The 18,214-nt window shown below is 44.0% G+C and overlaps 1 protein-coding gene across 2 annotated transcripts in view; it reads left to right on the top strand.

Annotated features, from left to right (window-relative positions):
• LOC132830706 (transcription factor CP2-like) overlaps nucleotides 1-12,836 on the top strand; it is a 48,211-nt gene extending 35,375 nt beyond the window's left edge. For both annotated transcript variants that reach the window (XM_060848526.1, XM_060848527.1), the window contains 4 exons: nucleotides 10,176-10,273; nucleotides 11,113-11,255; nucleotides 11,399-11,450; nucleotides 12,348-12,836. In XM_060848526.1, the coding sequence (XP_060704509.1) occupies nucleotides 10,176-10,273; nucleotides 11,113-11,255; nucleotides 11,399-11,450; nucleotides 12,348-12,385 (331 nt within the window). In that variant the 3' untranslated portion in view covers nucleotides 12,386-12,836. The remainder of the gene's footprint in view (nucleotides 1-10,175; nucleotides 10,274-11,112; nucleotides 11,256-11,398; nucleotides 11,451-12,347) is intronic.
• The last annotated feature ends 5,378 nt before the right edge of the window (nucleotides 12,837-18,214 follow it).

Genomic DNA, 18,214 nt, shown 5'->3' with positions numbered 1-18,214 from the left:
ACAAGGTCAGAACGCCCCTGGTGCTTGCCTTCCACCCTACAAACCTTCGCATAAACCAAATCATCCACCGACATTTCCGCTACCCCCAAAAAGACCCCAACAGCAGGGATATATTTCCCTCCCCACCCCTTTCCGCCTTCCGCAAAGACCGTTCTTTCCGTGACTACCTGGTCAGGTCCACGACCCCCCTACAACCCACCCTCCCATCCTGGCACTTTCCCCTGCCACTGCAGGAACTGTAAAACCTGTGTCCACACCTCCTCCCTCACCTCTCTCCCAGGCCCTAAAGGTGCCTTCCACATCTAAAGTTTTACCTGCACATCCACTAATTTCATTTATTGTATCTGTTGCTCCCGATGCGGTCTCCTCTACATTGGGGAGACTGGGTGCCTCCTAGCAGAGTGTTTTAGGGAACATCTCCGGGACACCCGCACCAATCAACCACACTGCCCCGTGGCCCAACATTTCAACTCCCCCTCCCACTCTGCCGAGGACATGGGAGGTCCTGGGCCTCCTTCACCGCTGCTCCCTCACCACCAGACGCCTGGAGGAAGAACGCCTCATCTTCCTCCTCGGAACACTTCAACCCCAGGGCATCAATGTGGACTTCAACGGTTTCTTCATTCCCCTTCCCCCACCTCACCCTAGTTCCAAACTTCCAGCTCAGCACTGTCCCCATGACTTGTCCTACCTGTCTATCTTCTTTTCCACCTATCCACTCCACCCTCTCCTCCCTGACCTATCACCTTCATCCCCTCCCCCACTCACCCATTGTACTCTATACTACTTTCTCCCCACCCCCACCCTCCTCTAGCTTATCTCTCCACACTTCAGGCTCCCTGCCTTTATTCCTGATGAAGGGCTTTGGCCCGAAACATCGATTTCGCTGCTCGTTGGATGCTGCCTGAACTGCTGTGCTCTTCCAGCACCACTAATCCAGAATCAGTGACATCATGCACCATTGTTTAAATCTTTGTGGTCTGAAGATGTCATCTATTGGTCCATAATCCATGCATAAAACCTACCTACAATGTATTCCCCTGTCTTAAAAATGACATTAGCCAGTACAAAATTATGAAGTTAATATCAGAGTTAAAATAGAAGGGGAGAGAAATGTGCTTTGTTAATTTTTTGTCAATAACATCACCAGCTGTTATTGCTTGGTTTCACGGTATTAAGATTTACAGTAAAAGTTTAAGGTCTGTGACTTTTTAATTTACTGGAGAAAAATTGTCAAGGCAGGCTTTGGTCATGGTCACCTGGACATTCGCTAGAAAAATGTCCCGCATCATACATTTTGACTAAAGCTCTTTGAATTTGTGCAGTCTGTGGTCCAGTGTCATGACAAACCTGTTCAGTATTTAGGTAAAGAGTACCCTCTAGAGGCAACGGAGCTTCATTACTGCTATCTTTCCATGATATTAAATAGAGGTCTCTATTGTTCAGACTGAAATACAGAAACCAGTTTCCCTTTCTAGCGTGCAAGTGATTTTGAACCATTTAAAGCAAAGATAAAGCTGCAAATGCAACACTGCATCTGTCTTTTAAAATCACTTAAAATTTGCTGCCAGAAGGAGCTGGTAGAAGCAAGTACAAAAGCAATGTTGAAAGAGCCATTTACATGAACAGGCAAGGAACAGAGGGATATGGACCATGTCCAGGCAGATGGGAGTAGTTTAGAATGGCAGCATGGTCAGGACAGACATGGTGGGCTGAAGGGGCTGTTCCTGAGATGCACTGTGTTTGTTGTCCAAATCTAATTTGAAGAAAGGTGTAATGGAAGTTGAGAGACTGAGGAGACTTTTGGGATTACCAAGGGATAGTGCAGGAAAGTGGAATCAGGAAGGTGCCGGTCATAATCCCATTGAATGATAGCGATGGCTCTTGGGGCATAGGAAATAGGAGCAGGACTATGCCATTCTCCCCATTGAGCCTATTGCAATGTTCAAACTGATTATGGCTGAGCATCTTGCCTTTCAACAAAAAAAAAAGTGGTAGGGTAGCTCAGTGGTTAGAGCTGAAAATGTGTTGCTGGAAAAGCGCAGCAGGTCAGGCAGCATCCAAGGAGCAGGTGAACCGATGTTTCGGGCATGAGCCCTTCTTCAGGAATGAGGCGGGTGTGCCAAGCAGGCTAAGATAAAAGGTAGGGAGGAGGGACTTGGGGGAGGGGCGTTGGAAATGCGATAGGTGGAAGGAGGTTAAGGTGAGGGTGATAGGCTGGAGTGGGGGTGGGGACAGAGAGGTCAGGAAGACGATTGCAGGTTAGGAAGGTGGTGCTGAGTTTGAGGGTTGGGACTGAGACAAGGTGGGGGGGGGGGGGGGGGGCGGAAGCGAGACGAAATGAGGAAACTGGAAAAATCCGAGTTCATCCCTTGTGGTTGGAGGGTTCCTAGGTGGAAGATGAGGCGCCCTTCCTCCAGCCGTTGTTTGCTATGGTCTGGCGATGGAGGAGTTCAAGGACCTGCATGTCCTTGGTGGAGTGGGAGGGGGAGTTGAAGTGTTGAGCCACGGGGTGGTTGGGTTGGTTGGTCCGGGTGTCCCAGAGGTGTTCTCTGAAACGTTCTTTCCTAACCTGCAATCGTCTTCCTGACCTCTCCGTCCCCACCCCCACTCCGGCCTATCACCCTCACCTTAACCTCCTTCCACCTATCGCATTTCCAATGCCCCTCCCCCAAGTCCCTCCTCCTACCTTTTATCTTAGCCTGCTTAGGACACTCTCCTCATTCCTGAAGGAGGGCTCCTGCCCGAAACGTCGATTCTCCTGCTCCTTGGATGCTGCCTGACCTCCTCCGCTTTTCCAGCGGCACATTTTCAGCTCAGATCTCCAGCATCTGCAGTCCTCACTTTATAGACAATAGGCGCAGGAATAGGCCATTCAGCCCTTCGAGCCTGCACCGCCATTCAATATGATCATGGCTGATCATTCCTAATCAGCATCCTCTTCCTGCCATATCTCCATAACCCTTGATTCCACTATCTTTGGGAGCTCTATCCAACTCTTTCTTAAATGAATCCAGAGACTGGGCCTCCACTGCCCTCTGGGGCAGAGCATTCCACACAGCCACCGCTCTCTGGGTGAAGAAGTTTCTCCTCATCTCTGTGCTAAATGGTCTACCCTGTATTTTTAAGCTGTGTCCTCTGGTTCGGCACTCACCCATCAGCGGAAACATGTTTCCTGCTGCCAGAGTGTCCAATCCTGACATAATCTTATATGTTTCAATCAGATCCCCTCTCAGTCTTCTAAACTCAAGGGTATACAAGCCCAGTCGCTTCAGTCTTTCAGTGTAAGGTAATCCCTCCATTCCAGGAATTGACCTCGTGAACCTACGCTGCACTCCCTCAATAGCCAGAATGTCTTTCCTCAAATTTGGAGACCAGAACTGCACACAGTACTCCAGGTGTGGTCTCACCAGGGCCCTGTACAGCTGCAGAAGCATCTCTTTGCTTCTATACTCAATCCCTCTTGTTATGAAGGCCAACATGCTATTAGCCTTCTTCACTACCTGCTGTACCTGCATGCTTACCTTCATTGACTGGTGTACGAGAACACCCAGATCTCTCTGTACTGCCCCTTTACCTAAATTGATTCCATTGAAGTAGTAATCTGCCTTCCTGTTCTTGCCACCAAAGTGGATAACCATACATTTATCCACATTAAACTGCATCTGCCATGCATCTGCCCACTCACCTAACTTGTGGGCAGCGCGGTGGCACTGTGGTTAGCACTGCTGTCTCACAGCGTCTGAGACCCAGGTTCAATTCCCGACTCAGGCGACTGACTGTGTGGAGTTTGCACGTTCTCCCCGTGTCTGCGTGGGTTTCCTCTGGGTGCTCCGGTTTCCTCCCACAGTCCAAAGATGTGCGGGTCAGGTGAATTGGCCATGCTAAATTTCCCGTAGTGTTAGGTAAGGGGTAAATGTAGGGGTATGGGTGGGTTGCGCTTCGGCAGGTCGGTGTGGACTTGTTGGGCCGAAGGGCCTGTTTCCACACTAAGTAATCTAATCTTGTCCAGGTCACCCTGTAATCTCCTAACATCCTCATCACATTTCACCCTGCCACCCAGCTTTGTATCATCAACAAATTTGCTAATGTTATTGCTGATACCATCTTCTGTATAATCATTAACATATATTGTAAAAAGCTGCGGTCCCAGCACGGATCCCTACGGTACCCCACTGGTCACTGCCTGCCATTCCGAAACAGAGCCGTTTATCACTACCCTTTGTTTCCTATCAGCCAACCAATTTTCAATCCAATCTAGTACTTTGGCCCCAATACCATGCACCCTAATTTTACTCACTAACCTCCTGTGTGGGACTTTCTCATGGCTCAGTGGTTAGCATTGCCACTTCACAGCTCCAGGGATCCAGGTTCAATCCCAGCCTCGGCCGACAGTCTGTGTCGAGTTTGCACATTCTCCCAGAGTCTGCACGGATTGCCTCCGGGTGCTCAAGCTTCCTCCAAAAGATATGCAGGTTAGGTGGATTGCCCATGCAGAATTACCCACAGCATCCTTCAATGTGCAGGTTGGGTCATTCTGCCTGGCCAATCCACCTATAGTACCCAGCAACTTACAGGTTAGGTGGATTGGCCACTCAGACTTACCCATAGTATTCAGCGATGTGCAGGTTAGGTGGATTGACCATGCAGAATTATCCATAGTATCCAGCAACTTACAGGTTAAGTGGATTAATCATGGGAAATGCAGGGATGAGGGGGCTGGCTCTGGGTTAAATGGCCTTCGGAGCATCAGTGTGGATTTAGATCAGAGTCATAGAGATGTACAGCACGGAAACAGATTCTTCGATCCAACCCGAGCATGCCGACAAGATAGTCATTCTAGTCCCACCTACCAGCACCCGGCCCATATCCCTCCAAACCCTTCCTATTCATATACCCATCCAAATGCCTCTTAAAATGTTGCAATTGTACCAGCCTCCATCACTTCCTCTGGCAGCTCATTCCATACACGTACCACCCTCTGTGTGAAAAAGTTACCCCTTAGGTCTCTTTTATATCTTTCCCCCCTCGCCCTAAACCTATGCCCTCTAGTTCTGGACTTCCCGACCCCAGGGAAAAGACTTTGTCTATTTATCCTATCCGTGCCCCTCAATTTTGTAAACCTCTATAAAGTCACCCCTCAGCCTCCAACACTTCAGGGAAAACAGCCCAGCCTGTTCAGCCTCTCCCTGTAGCTCAGATCCTCCAACCCTGGCAACATCCTTGTAAATCATTTTTGAACCCTTTCAAGTTTCACATCTTTCCAACAGGAAGGAGACCAGAATTGCATGCAATATTCCAACAGTGGCCTAACCAATGTCCTGTACAGTCACAACATGACCTCCCAACTCCTGTACTCCATATTCTGACCAATAAAGGATAGCATACCAAATGCCTTCTTCACTATCCTATCTACCTGCAACTCCACTTTCAAGGAGCTATGAACCTGCACTCCAAGGTCTCTTTGTTCAGCAGCACTCCCGAGGACCTTACCATTAAATGTATAAGTCCTGCTAAGATTTGCTTTCCCAAAATGCAGCACCTCACATTTATCTGAATTAAGCTCCATTTGCCACTTCTCAGCCCATTGGCCCATCTGGTTCAGATCCTGATGTAATCTGAGGTAACCATCTTCACTGTCCAGTACACCTCCAATTTTGGTGTCATCTGCAAACTTACTAACTGTGCCTCTTATGCTCGCATCCAAATCATTTTTATAAATGACAAAAAGTAGAGGGCCCAGCACTAATCCTTGTGGCACTCCACTTGTCACAGGCCTCCAGTCTGAAAAACAACCCTCCACAACCACTCTCTCTCTTCTACCTTTGAGCCAGTTCTACATCCAAATGGCTAGTTCTCCCTGTATTCCATGAGATCTAACCTTGCTAATCCATCTACCATGGGGAACCTTGTCAAACACCTTACTGAAGTCCATATAAATCATATCTACTGCTCTGCCCTCATCAATCTTCTTTGTTACTTCCAAAAAACTCAATCAAGTTTGTGAGACATGATTTCCCACGCACAAAGCCATGTTGACTATCCCTGATCAGTCCTTGCCTTTGCAAATACATGTACATCCTGTCCCTCAGGATTCCCTCCAACAACTTGCCCACCACCGAGGTCAGGCTCACTGGTCTATAGTTCCCTGGCTTGTCTTTACCACCCTTCTTAAACAGTGGCACCACATTTGCCAACCCCCAGTGTTGCACCACCTCATCTGTGACTATTGATGATACAAATATCTCAGCAAGAGGCCCAGCAATCACTTCTCTAGCTTCCTACAGAGTTCTCAGGTACACTTGAACAGGTCCTGGGTATTTATCCACTTTTAACTGTTTCAAGACATCCAGCACTTCCTCCTCGGTAATCTAGACATTTTGCAAGATGTCACCATCTATTTCCCTACACTCTATATCTTCCATATCCTTTTCCACAGTAAATACTGATGCAAAATATTCATATAGTATCTCTCCCATTTTCAGTGACTCCACACAAAGGCCGCCTTGTTGATCTTTGTAGGGCCCTATTCTCTCCCTAGTTACCCTTTTGTCCTTAATATATTTGTAAAAACCCTTTCAATTCTCCTTAATTCTGTTTGCTAAAGCTATCTCATGTCCCCATTTTGCCCACCTGATTTCCCTGTTAAGTATACCCCTACTTCCTTTATACTCTAAGGATTCACTCGATCTGTCCTGTCTATACCGGACATATGCTTCCTTCTTTTTCTTAACCAAATTCTCAATTTTCTTAGTCATCCAGTATTCCCTGTACCTACCAGCCTTCCCTTTCACCCTGACAGGAATATACTTTCTCTGGATTCTTGTTATCTCATTTCTGAAGGCTTCATATTTTCCAGCCGTCCCTTTACCTGCGAACATCCGTCTCCAATCAGCTTTTGAAAGTTCTTGCCTAATACCATCAAAATTGGCCTTTCTCCAATTTAAAACTTCAACTTTTAGACCTGGTCTATCCTTTTCCATCACTATTTTAAAACTAATAGAATTATGGTCGCTGGCCCCAAAGTGCTCCCCCACTGACACCTCAGTCACCTGCCCTGCCCTATTTCCCAAGAGTAGGTCAAGTCTTGCACCTTCTGTAGTAGGTACATCCACATACTGAATCAGAAAATTGTCTTGTACACACTTAAGTGTTTAGATGGAGAAGAATTTCTTCACACTATGGCAGCCCCAATCGATGTTTGGAACGTTAAAATTCCCTACCATAACTACCCTATTATTCTTACAGATAGCTGAGATCTCCTTACAAGTTGTTTCTCAATTGCCCTCTGACTATTGGGGGGGGTCTACAATACAATCCCAATAAGGTGATCATCCCTTTCTTATTTCTCAGTTCCACCCAAATAACTTCCCTGGATGTATTTCCGGGAATATCCTCTCTTACACAGCTGTAATGCTACCCCTTATCAAAAATGCCATTTCCCCCTCCTCTCTTGCCTCCCTTTCTATCCTTACTGTAGCATTTGTATCCTGGAACATTAAGCTGCCAGTCCTGTCCATCCCTGAGCCATGTTTCTGTAATTGCTATGATATCCCTGTCCCATGTTCCTAACCATGCCTTGAGTTCATCTGCCTTCCCTGTTAGGCCTCTTGCATTGAAATAAATGCAGTTTAATTTATTAGTCCTACCTTGTCCCTGCCTGTCCTGACTGTTTGACTCACTTCTATTATCAGCTGTACCCATCTCAGATCGATTGCTTTCCTCATTACCTCCCTGGGACCCACCTCCCCACCTTACTAGTTTAAATCCTACAAAGCAGTTCTAGCAAATTTCCCTGCCAGTATATAAGTCCCCTTCCAATTTAGGTGCAATCCGTCCTTCTTGTACAGGTCACTTCTCCCCAAAAGAGATTCCAATGATCCAAAAATGTGAATCCTTCTCCCATATACCAGCTCCTCAGCCATGCATTCATCTGCTATATCCTTCTATTCCTGCCCTCACTAGCTCGTAGCACTGGGAGTAATCCAGATATTACTACCCCTGAGGACCTCCTTTTTAAGTTTCTGCCTAACTCTCTGTAATCTCACCTTAAGAGTCTCAATCTTTTCCCTTCCAATGTCATTGATTCCAATGTGGACAATGACCTCCTGCTAGCCCCTCTCCCCCGTGAGAACATTCTGCACCCTCTGAGACATCCTTGATCCTGGCACCAGGGAAACAACACACCATTCTGCTTTTTCTCTGCTGGCCACAGAAACGTCTGTCTGCACCTCCGACTACAGAATCCCCGAACACAATTGATCTCTTGGAAGCCGACGTACCCCTCATTGCATTACAGCCAGTCTCAATACCAGAAACTTGGCTGTTCGTGCTACGTTCCCCTGAGAATCCATCACCCCCTACATTTTCCAAAACGGCATACCTGTTTGAAATGGGTATATCCACAAAAGACACCTGCCCTCTATGCTGATCTCTCACCTTTCCTGGAGTTAACCCATCTATGTGACTTTATCTGAGACTTTCCCCCCTTCCTATAACTGCCATCCATCACATACTGTTGCTGTTGCAAATTCCTCATCACTTCTGTCTCTCCAACCGATCCACTCGATCTGATAAGATTCGTATCCAACAGCATTTATGGCAGGTATAATCCGCAGTAACCCTTAAACTCTCTTTAAACTATCACATCTGACAAGAAGCACATATCACTGTACTAAAGGCCATTTTTGCTCCTTCACAATCTACAGACCCAGAAAATAACACTATCTTATTCCTCTACAAAACACTGCCCCAGGTTAAATTAATAGCTATGGCTTATATTTTGACTCTTGATTAAATTTATCTCCAAAAACACATAATCAAGAAAGAATCCACTATACTCACTACTGCAGCCTTTCTCTTGGACACACTTAAACAACAATTCACTTATTGGATTCTGTGTTGTGAACTTCGCCCAACAGTTCCCCCAAGTTTAGTTGTGAATTTTACTGTTTAATTTTCCCAGATGCACTCCGATGTCCAGCGATACACAAATACAAACAAAGGCGGTAACTGTGCAGGTTCTCTCTCTCTCTCTCTCTCTTCCCTCCGCACTGTCCTCACCATGTGCTTCCTTTGTCTGCTCTTCTCCCTTTTAAACTGCTGTTGTTTTGACTTTTTTTTCCAAAGTTCCAAAACAATGCAGCAGCATATAAAACAGTAATTTCCTTGAATTCCAGGAGCAGCAATCACTTCCAACACCTTGATGGGCAAAATGAACTGCTTCCAAATTCTAGGGATTCTATGATTTACAGCTAAGCCATTTTTCCACATTATCCCCAGATCTGGTCTGCTCTTGATCCTGGTTATTACACTGGGGAGCAAACAGTATCTCTCTTACCCCACACTCTTATCGATCTTAAATAGAGTTGAAGTGAATAGCAACAAATTATGGTGAATTGAGATCTGTTGCAGATGAAAGGAGGTTGCATAATGGCACGTGTGGCGAATGAACACTGCCCTCTCCACTGCAAGGGACAGCAACAACTTTTTTCATATCACTTCTAATTTGGTAAAACACCTCTGAGCAATTTACAGGAACCTTAGTTGACAAGTCTTAACACAGATCTTGATGTATAAAAGGAGATATTTGGACATTTTGAGAAGGGTTAAAGAGTTCGAAAGACAAGTAAAAGAAAAGATTGATTTGCCTTTATTTCAACATTTTCATGACCTTGAGTATGCCAAAGCATTTTACAGACACTGAAAAACAATTGCAATTTGGTCACCATTGCAAAACAAAAAAAAACACAGCTGATTTCTACAACAGCGACATCATAACAACCAGATAATCTGTTCATATAGGGATCAGCATTGACCAGGCACCTGGGAGAGAAGTGCTGTTCTCTTCTCTGAACAGTGCCATTGAAACCTTTGCTTATACCTGAGAAGACAAATGGTTCTCAGGTTAATGTCTCAGATAACACAGCACAGCGCTCCCTCGGCCCTGACCCTCTGACAGTGGAACAGTCCCTTCACACTGACCGTCTGACAGCGTGGCGCTCCCTCACTGTAGATTCTGTATTCATATCTCTGGAATGGAATTTAAGAACTACATTGACAGCATGACGACAAGAGGAGGAAGTTGTGATGAGGCTTTTTTTGTATAAAATGCCATAAGCAGCAGAAGCTCGGATTAGAAAGCATCCCCCTGACGGTCCCATCTCTGTCCACAGGTCCATTCGGCCGCGCCTCACCATTTACATGTGTGAGGAGCCCACTCAGGGAAAGGAGAAAGAAGATTGCCAGGACTCCCCCAATGCTGCCATGTGTGGTAAGTAGCCACATCAGGGTCAGGAGCACTGCCAGGGTGACCAAGAGGGTCAGTGAGAAACAGGTCAGCTGTCAGAGGAGGGATGATCATGGGCCTTCATCCCCTTCCCCAAGGGATGCTCCCTCTCCAGGGTTGCCCAGGAAGCTTCAGGAATTAACATTTCATATCCTGGGTATTTCTGAGTAACCTAGGAGAAGGCATCCCCCCTTACCTTGTAGTTTTCCAAGTGACGTTCAATATGGTTTAGGGTCCAAACGAGGCAACGGCTTTCGTCTATGTTCAGGGATACAGCTCAAGAATGACTATTCAATAAAAAGTGGTTTCTTTATGTACTTAGTAAAAATACAACTAAGTTGTATAAGGTATACAATTGGTCACTTGACTATAAACAGCACAGGACAATTACAGCATCGATTCTCAGTTGGTGGCTGAATTGTTCCCAAATTGGGATAAAGGCATTCCAATGCAAAGCTAATCAGCTTCTGCTGTCCAATGACCATGAAAGTCCATTGAAGATGTAAACTGTTTCCCATTTGCAGCAATGATCTCTCTGAAGCATTAATGGATTTCTACTTTACATACATTACACTATAAATGTCAGAGGAATCAGCACAGAAGCGCTTCACAGGAGGCTCCCAAGCACTGAGGATGTCACCTAGAAAGGGGACGAAACGTTTGCAACAAAAACTCCCAGCTCGGTGAACAGAACCATAACAACGAGCACCCGAGCTACAAATCTTCTCACAAACTTTGAACATTACCCCGAGTGTCTCATTTGCATAGATAAATGGCTCTGGTCTCTTCATAAGAAGCCTCATCCTCAGTATTTTCCTCCCTAGTTTACAAGGAAATCTACTTGGAAGATCTAACCAAAGCTGAACTAACCAACAAGTTGGCAGCTCTCTTCAGCATCTCACCGAGCCAGATCCTTCAGATCTACAGACAGGGAGCAGCTGGGATCCATATCCTGGTTGGGGATCAGGTGAGTTATTGAGCACATAATCAAGTGGGGGCAGATGCTTCTGCACAGCTGGAGTTTCGGGACACACTCCGTGAGATTTTTTAGCTTAAAACAGAACACAGGAGAAAAGTGATGATATAATATTTTATAAATCTGTCTTCCAGATGATTCGAAATCTTCCAGATGAATCCAGTTTTATAATTAACTCGCTGAAAGGTAAATGAATTGTATCTGCACTTTGGATCAGGAGCTCTCATGAATAAGGATACACAGGCAGGGGAGAGCTCTTGTGGTCCAATAGTAGTACCCCTATCTCTGAGCTAGGAGGCCCAGGGTCAACTTCTCCCTGTTCCAGAGGTGTGTCAAAATTTGTCCAAACAGGCCGATATTAAACTATATAAAAGAGGATTGAGGGTCTCATGATGCAGTGGCAGTGTCTTTGCCTCTTGGCAAGAAGATCAGGCCAAGTTGGTTAAAAGTATCCTGGAAGAGCCAAGCTGGGTCTCGCACTTTTTTGCAAGACAAGGAATCACTTCACACACAAAGTGTCACCATTAACCTCTCTATTCCCAGTGCACTGGGGAAGAAACTGGAGGTGGTGGTGGGGGGTGGCTGTTGTCCTTTAGCCCTAAGAACTACATCTAAATCCTTCTTGAAAACATTAATATCTTGGCCTCAACCACTTTGTGGCAGAGAATTCAACAAGCTCCCCACTCAGTAAAGACACTTCTCCTCATCTCAGCACTAAGTGGCCTATCCCATATCCATTGACTGTGGCCTCTGGTTCTGGAATCCCCAGTCATCAGGAACTTTCTTCCTGTGTTTATGCTGTCCATTCCTGTTCGAATTTTATAGGTTTCTATGACATCCACAGTCACCTATTCTTCTAAACTCCATGATCTTACTCTTTGTTTAAAGAGATTAGACCATTAATAATTTTGGGAATTGGTGTATTTGAAATATTTTGATTAAATTCTCCAAAGTTTGTTATTAGATTATATTGATTTGTAATTGATGGTAAGTGGAGCATACAACATAACCCAATAGGCAGTTGGACATTTGCTCTTCTGTGATTTTGCTATGGTATTACGGATCTGTGTTCTTCCCTTACAGTGGACAGCTTAGGTGGCTACTACATGATTTTAAAATAGGAAACAGGGAGCTGTTGCGTCTGAAAAAGAATGAAATCGGTGAAGTTGTGAACTTTCATCTTTCACTCCGCGAGCAACAGGAGCGTAGATCAACCTAAATTATTGCACAAACAGCAACTGATACCACAGAGCGGTACTTCCACCACTGTCACGTCATTGAGCTGGACAGCAAGACTCATCTGATGCTTGCTTTGGGAGCATAAGACGATGCATGATAAGATATCAAATTCTTCCAACATCTGCTTGGGTGAATCATTGACTATAAGACAGACGTAACAAAACAAACACAGAAAAGTCAGTGAAATGATATTCCTACGACAGTACAGCTCAGAGCCAAAACCTATGTTTCATTTCTAAAATGATCCTGTGGAGGTGTGCATGTCCTTTCAGTGGATATCAGAATGCAATCACCTCCAGATTGGGGGTGGGGGTTGCGGGGGCGGGGGGGGGGGGGGGGGGGGAGGAGAAAGAGAAGAAAGGGGTGTGTTATGATACCTCTTCTCGTTTTCAACACCTGACTCGTGATGCGTCAGTCTCTGACACCCTTTGGGCTCACCATGAACTTGCAACAAGATTTCCAGCTGAACACTGCGACCCAACTCAAACAATCCACCAACTGATCCCCAAGAGGGATGTGAATCAGGCAAGTTCATTAACAATAGTAGCTATTGGAAAAAAGCTGTTAGAATTTTACATAAAACAACAACTGAGGACACATTTTAAAGTCAATCCAAAGTGACTGTCATCAGCATCCTCCAGTAGATGTTATTATCATTCAAAAACTACGTAATAACCCATTCACTCTCCACTGGTAAAGTCAACATAATGCCTTGTAGTAATACATTTAATCATTGTAAAAATGTAAACATTTCAAAAGATATGAAACCCTTTTTATACACAAAAGGTTGTGACAAAGACATAAATAATACATTACACAATTTCAGCTCAGTCTATTCTTTCTAACATCAGTTTCTTGTGTTTACAGCAGATTGCTGTGACTTTCAGTGTTGGAATATTTGAAATACAATCAAATGCTCCTCCATAGCTCAGTCAGTTTTTTTTTTGCTTTTCCCAAACTGTCTCTCTCATTCCTCCCTACTTCTTATTGAAATCATACTCATGATTTCCAGATAGGGTTATGGCATCGCATACAAGTGGACTTCAAGCTCATAGTAAATACCAGGAGACAACTGAGCATGGATGGCATCCAGCTGTTCTCACTCATCTGTCCATATCTGATCTTTCTAGATTGTTCATTTAGCAGGCAGATAAGTGCCATCACTTTGAATAGATAATCCTGCACATACTCTTAAGTCAAAGCTGGGATCATCTGGGCAATGGGGCTTAGTCCTACAACTTACTACATACTCTGGTCTCTCCTGCCACCTCACTTACTACACCCAAAATTGATTGTTTCTCTTTGTTCCTGTCTTGGACACTCAGTACCGAACACAGCAAACCCTCCTTCACACAGGGTAGCAGCACTGAGAAGATTGTCTATAAACTTTTATAAATCAGAGCAGACTGATAAACTTAAGTCACGATCCCAGACAAAATCTCTAAAATTATGCTACAATCTAATTAGGGTTTGATAACTTTTAGTTTTATTAAAATGTATACTAAAGTTGAAATCCAGAGATTAAGAAAATAAAGAATTAAGATTCAACAATTTAAAACAAATAACGAAATTGACTTTTTTAATGCTAGAACAGTAATATATTTGACAACTTCAGTCTTGCATCCGGAATTATGTAGAAAATGTAGGTAATCAGCTGCAACCCCACACCACACAATGTACATCAAATAACAGTCCAATGGATTTCTCTAACTCTACATCTCACAAAACTTCACAAGGGATTACAGTTCTTTACGTTTGTTGATCTGGCCTTGAAACTCTCTCTCAAGAGATGTTCTGACATAGACTACCTCAACAACCGCTCTCATTCTAGTAGTTCATACTCTCTTTCAGCCTACGCTCCCCCAGACTCCAAAACTGCATTCCAGCCCGCATTCACAATCATAATTCCAACTTTTCATCCACAGCTATCTTCCAGAGTCTTCATACAGGAGCTGTGTAACTTCCAGGTCTCCCTGACATAATGGCCTGCAAATCATAATGGCCTGCAAATCATAATGGCCTGCAAATCAAGCCGCACCATTCCTAGAGTGGCACAGAAGTTGAAGGTTGTATAAAAAGCGGTGCAAAAGTCTCCAATTTACTTTTCTTTTTAAAGAGAGGTTGACAGAAAGCAAGAACCGAGTTTCTGTACTTTAACAATCATTACTATTTATTAAATATAGATTCGATGATGTAGAGCTGCCAGTGTCAAGCTGGGGTAGACAAGGTCAGAAGTCATCATAAACAGGATTATTTCAAATCACAAACTTTTAGAACGTTGTTACTTAACCTGACGAAGGGGCAATGGCTCCATAAACAAAAAAACAACCCATTGGACTATAACCTGGTGTCGTCTGACTTCTTACATAGATTCTTTGAACAGGTAAATAGTATGAACCACCAACATATAAACACTACTAATTTAAACTATAACTGCCTTATAAAACTCGCCCTTTGCACACATATTGTGTGTGTAATTATATACATACTTCAACTTGTTTGTAGAAAGCAGAGCAACTGATTCGCTACTTATAAAGTCTTTAATGAAGTGGTTAAAAATTGCAGCTGACAGCAACTGGTGAGGAAAAACCAACAGCCATCCTTTGGGCTTTGGAATTTTTTTTTTTAAAACGTGGAAGAGGCAGACACCACTTTTATTTCCAGAGGTTCAAAGGCTCCTGCTATTTTGTTCACACAGAAAGGCTGGCTTCCCGGTTGCTGAACAATCACATTGTTGGCAGGCAGAAGGCCTTTGTCATCAAGACCTGGTCATCACTCTGCAGGGAGAGAGTGTGAGGACTGCAGATCAGAACTGAAAATGTGTTGCTGGAAAAGCACAGGTCAGGCAGCATCCAAGAAGAAGGAGAATCGACGTTTTGGGCATGAGCCCTTCTTCAGGTTTCCTGAAGAAGGGCTCATGCCTGAAACGTCGATTCTCCTTCTCCTTGGATGCTGCCTGACCTGCTGCGCTTTTCCAGCAACACATTTTCACCACCCTGCAGACCAATCATTACTTGTTGCTGGCCAAACTTCATTTTATGGACACCCCTGGTGACAGTTCACCTGCAATTAAATCTCCCCCACTGGTTGGCAAACAACAGGGTAAACAGTACTTACAATAAGTGCTGATAGCTTGCCTTTAAAACGTGCAGAAATCCCTTCCACAATCCTTAGTTCTTTTCCAATTTTCAGTCCACAGTCAAATTACAGAACAACAACAAGATACATGCTTTATAAGCTCAGTTGTCTTTTCAGTAGTGCAGCTTATTTCAGCATTGTGCTTGCTTCTTTCTCTCCCAGGACATCCCCGAGCCCCAGCTAGACAGAGCTATTGAGCTGCTCTCAACCTCTACACAAACTCAGTTAGTTCAGATCCCTTTCTTCTACAACGTTAAACATCACAACACCAAATTATAGACTAACAGGCTTATTTGGAAGCACTTGTGTTTGGAGCACTGCTCCTTCATCAGCTGGTTATGGAATCTACTCCACAACCACCTGATGCTCTGAAAGCTAGTGCTTCCAAATAAGCCTGTTGGATTATAACCTGGTGTCGTGTGATTTTTAAACTTTGTACACCCCAGTCTAAACACCAGCCTCTCCAAACCCTTTCTTGTAGTATAGCTAAATATCAGCACTTATAATATGGAAATTCTCTCTTTCTGGCTCAATTCATTCAGTGCAGAGAACATCGAATCTCCTGCTCCTTGGATGCTGCCGGACCTGCTGCGCTTTTCCAGCAACACATTTTCAGCTCAATTCATTCAGTCCCTGTCTCTAGCATGTTGAATTACTCTTCCCCAGCCCTGAACTGTGCTGAATACCCTGTGAAAAAAACCCCTCCCTATCAAAGGGCAGAATTGAATGTTATCACTTAGCAATTCTGGAACAGAGTGTGTTCTGAATGTTACATTTTACAGAAAGTGCTGACTTGCTCAATGGAAAAGAAATGGACATAACCAGAAGATTTATTTTCACAAAATGTGTGCACTGCTTCTGAAGCTTAAAATATGTTTGAATGAACAGTAAAAGATGGTCAATTTCAATTACTGTCTTGCACTCAACACAAAAAACTGAACTAATAACAAAGGTTTTGGGAAAACTTCAATAGGTCAGGCAGCATCATAGGAGAGGAACAAAGTTAAAAAGATCTTTAACCCAAAATGTTATCAGACCTGAACAGAAACAAAACATTCGCGCTTTTAAACCTGTGGAAGTTGGAGATGGGAAGCAGCAGCAGCTGTGGGATAGGATTGAGGCCAGGGCAGTTTAATAACACAAGATTTTGTGAACAGCTATAGTACGAAACAAAGGGAATAGCCCAATAGCACATGAATGGACTGCATTAAAACTTAATGGCTATAACAAGGAATAAAGAATGACTCAAGACAAGGCCAGCACAGAGAAAATTAAGGTGAAAGCTTCTTGCATGGAAGACGGTGTACTAGGGACAACTGAGGAGCGTACTAGAATGTCACAGCCAGAAACAGTCCCTCTCGAAGAGGAAGAGTATTTAATGTTGGCAATGGGGATAAGCTGCTGGAGATGCAACACCTGTCTTTTTACTTCCCCCACTTGTCTCACTGGCCAATCCCCTAAAACTCTCCTCCCGAGTGAAACAGCTAATTCTTTGTACATTTTTCAACTTAATTCACCGTAGTCTCCTTGGAATAACAGACTGAGCAACAGCTGTGCAGAATTTCTCAACTCTGTCTGCTAACATGACCCCGACCTTCCAATTGTTTGCTATTTTCATTGCACACCTTGTGCTGAGCTTTCTGATCATGACTTCCCACAGTGCTCCAGTGAAGCTCAAGATTAACATGAGGAACAGCAGTGCATCTTTCAAATCACCTCTCCACAGTTTTCTGGACTCCATATTGAGCTCAACAATTTTACATCATTATCTCGGATTACGTTATGCCGTGTCCTTGGTTTTGTTGGGTTGGTCTTTTTCTTGTTTCTTTTTATCCCCTCATGTTTGATATTTAGCCATTCACCCTTCAGTTTTGTTTGAACTAGTACCATGAACATTCTTTGGCTGTTGCATCCTGAAATTGTTTATTATTTAATCTTCCCTGTCCTCTGCTCCATGCATTTGTCTCTCCTGCCCTTCACACCGTTGATAATCTTCCATCTGAACTATAGACCATCTCAACCTGAAAACAAAAAAAAATGCTGGGGATCAGAGTAGGTCAGGCAGAATCCTTCTCTCCATTGATGCTGTCCGACTCGCTGTGACCTCTAGCAGTTTTGTTTTCAGCAGACTCCAGCATCTGCAATAATTTGCTCTGACAAAGATTATTAACTGTTTCTGTCCATTGATGCTTCTAGAGCTGCTGAGCTCTTCCAGCTTTGATTTTATTTCCATTTCAGAGATTTCCAGGGTCCATTATAGTTTGAAGCTGTTTTACCCACGGTCTCAGAATCAATTGCCTATTCAGGTCATTCCGTTTGAATGAGTGTATCATTAATGCAAATTCACTATAACACAAATCAGGGCCACGGTTTCTATACCGCGAACTTTTAAAACCTGTATCGGTTGTAATAAATACTGGCATCTTAGTTTAAATGGCACTGCTATTACTGATTTTCTGCTAACATGGAATTGCACAAGAACAGAACTCCTGCATTATAGCAGAACCAACTGGACATGAAAGATCTACCTTTCACAATTATTCTGTTTAAACACAGATTTAAATTTTTAACTT

Source organism: Hemiscyllium ocellatum, chromosome 32, assembly GCF_020745735.1.
Source record: "Hemiscyllium ocellatum isolate sHemOce1 chromosome 32, sHemOce1.pat.X.cur, whole genome shotgun sequence".
NCBI classification, from domain to species: domain Eukaryota; kingdom Metazoa; phylum Chordata; class Chondrichthyes; order Orectolobiformes; family Hemiscylliidae; genus Hemiscyllium; species Hemiscyllium ocellatum.
This window is presented reverse-complemented; position numbering and strand designations above follow the sequence as displayed.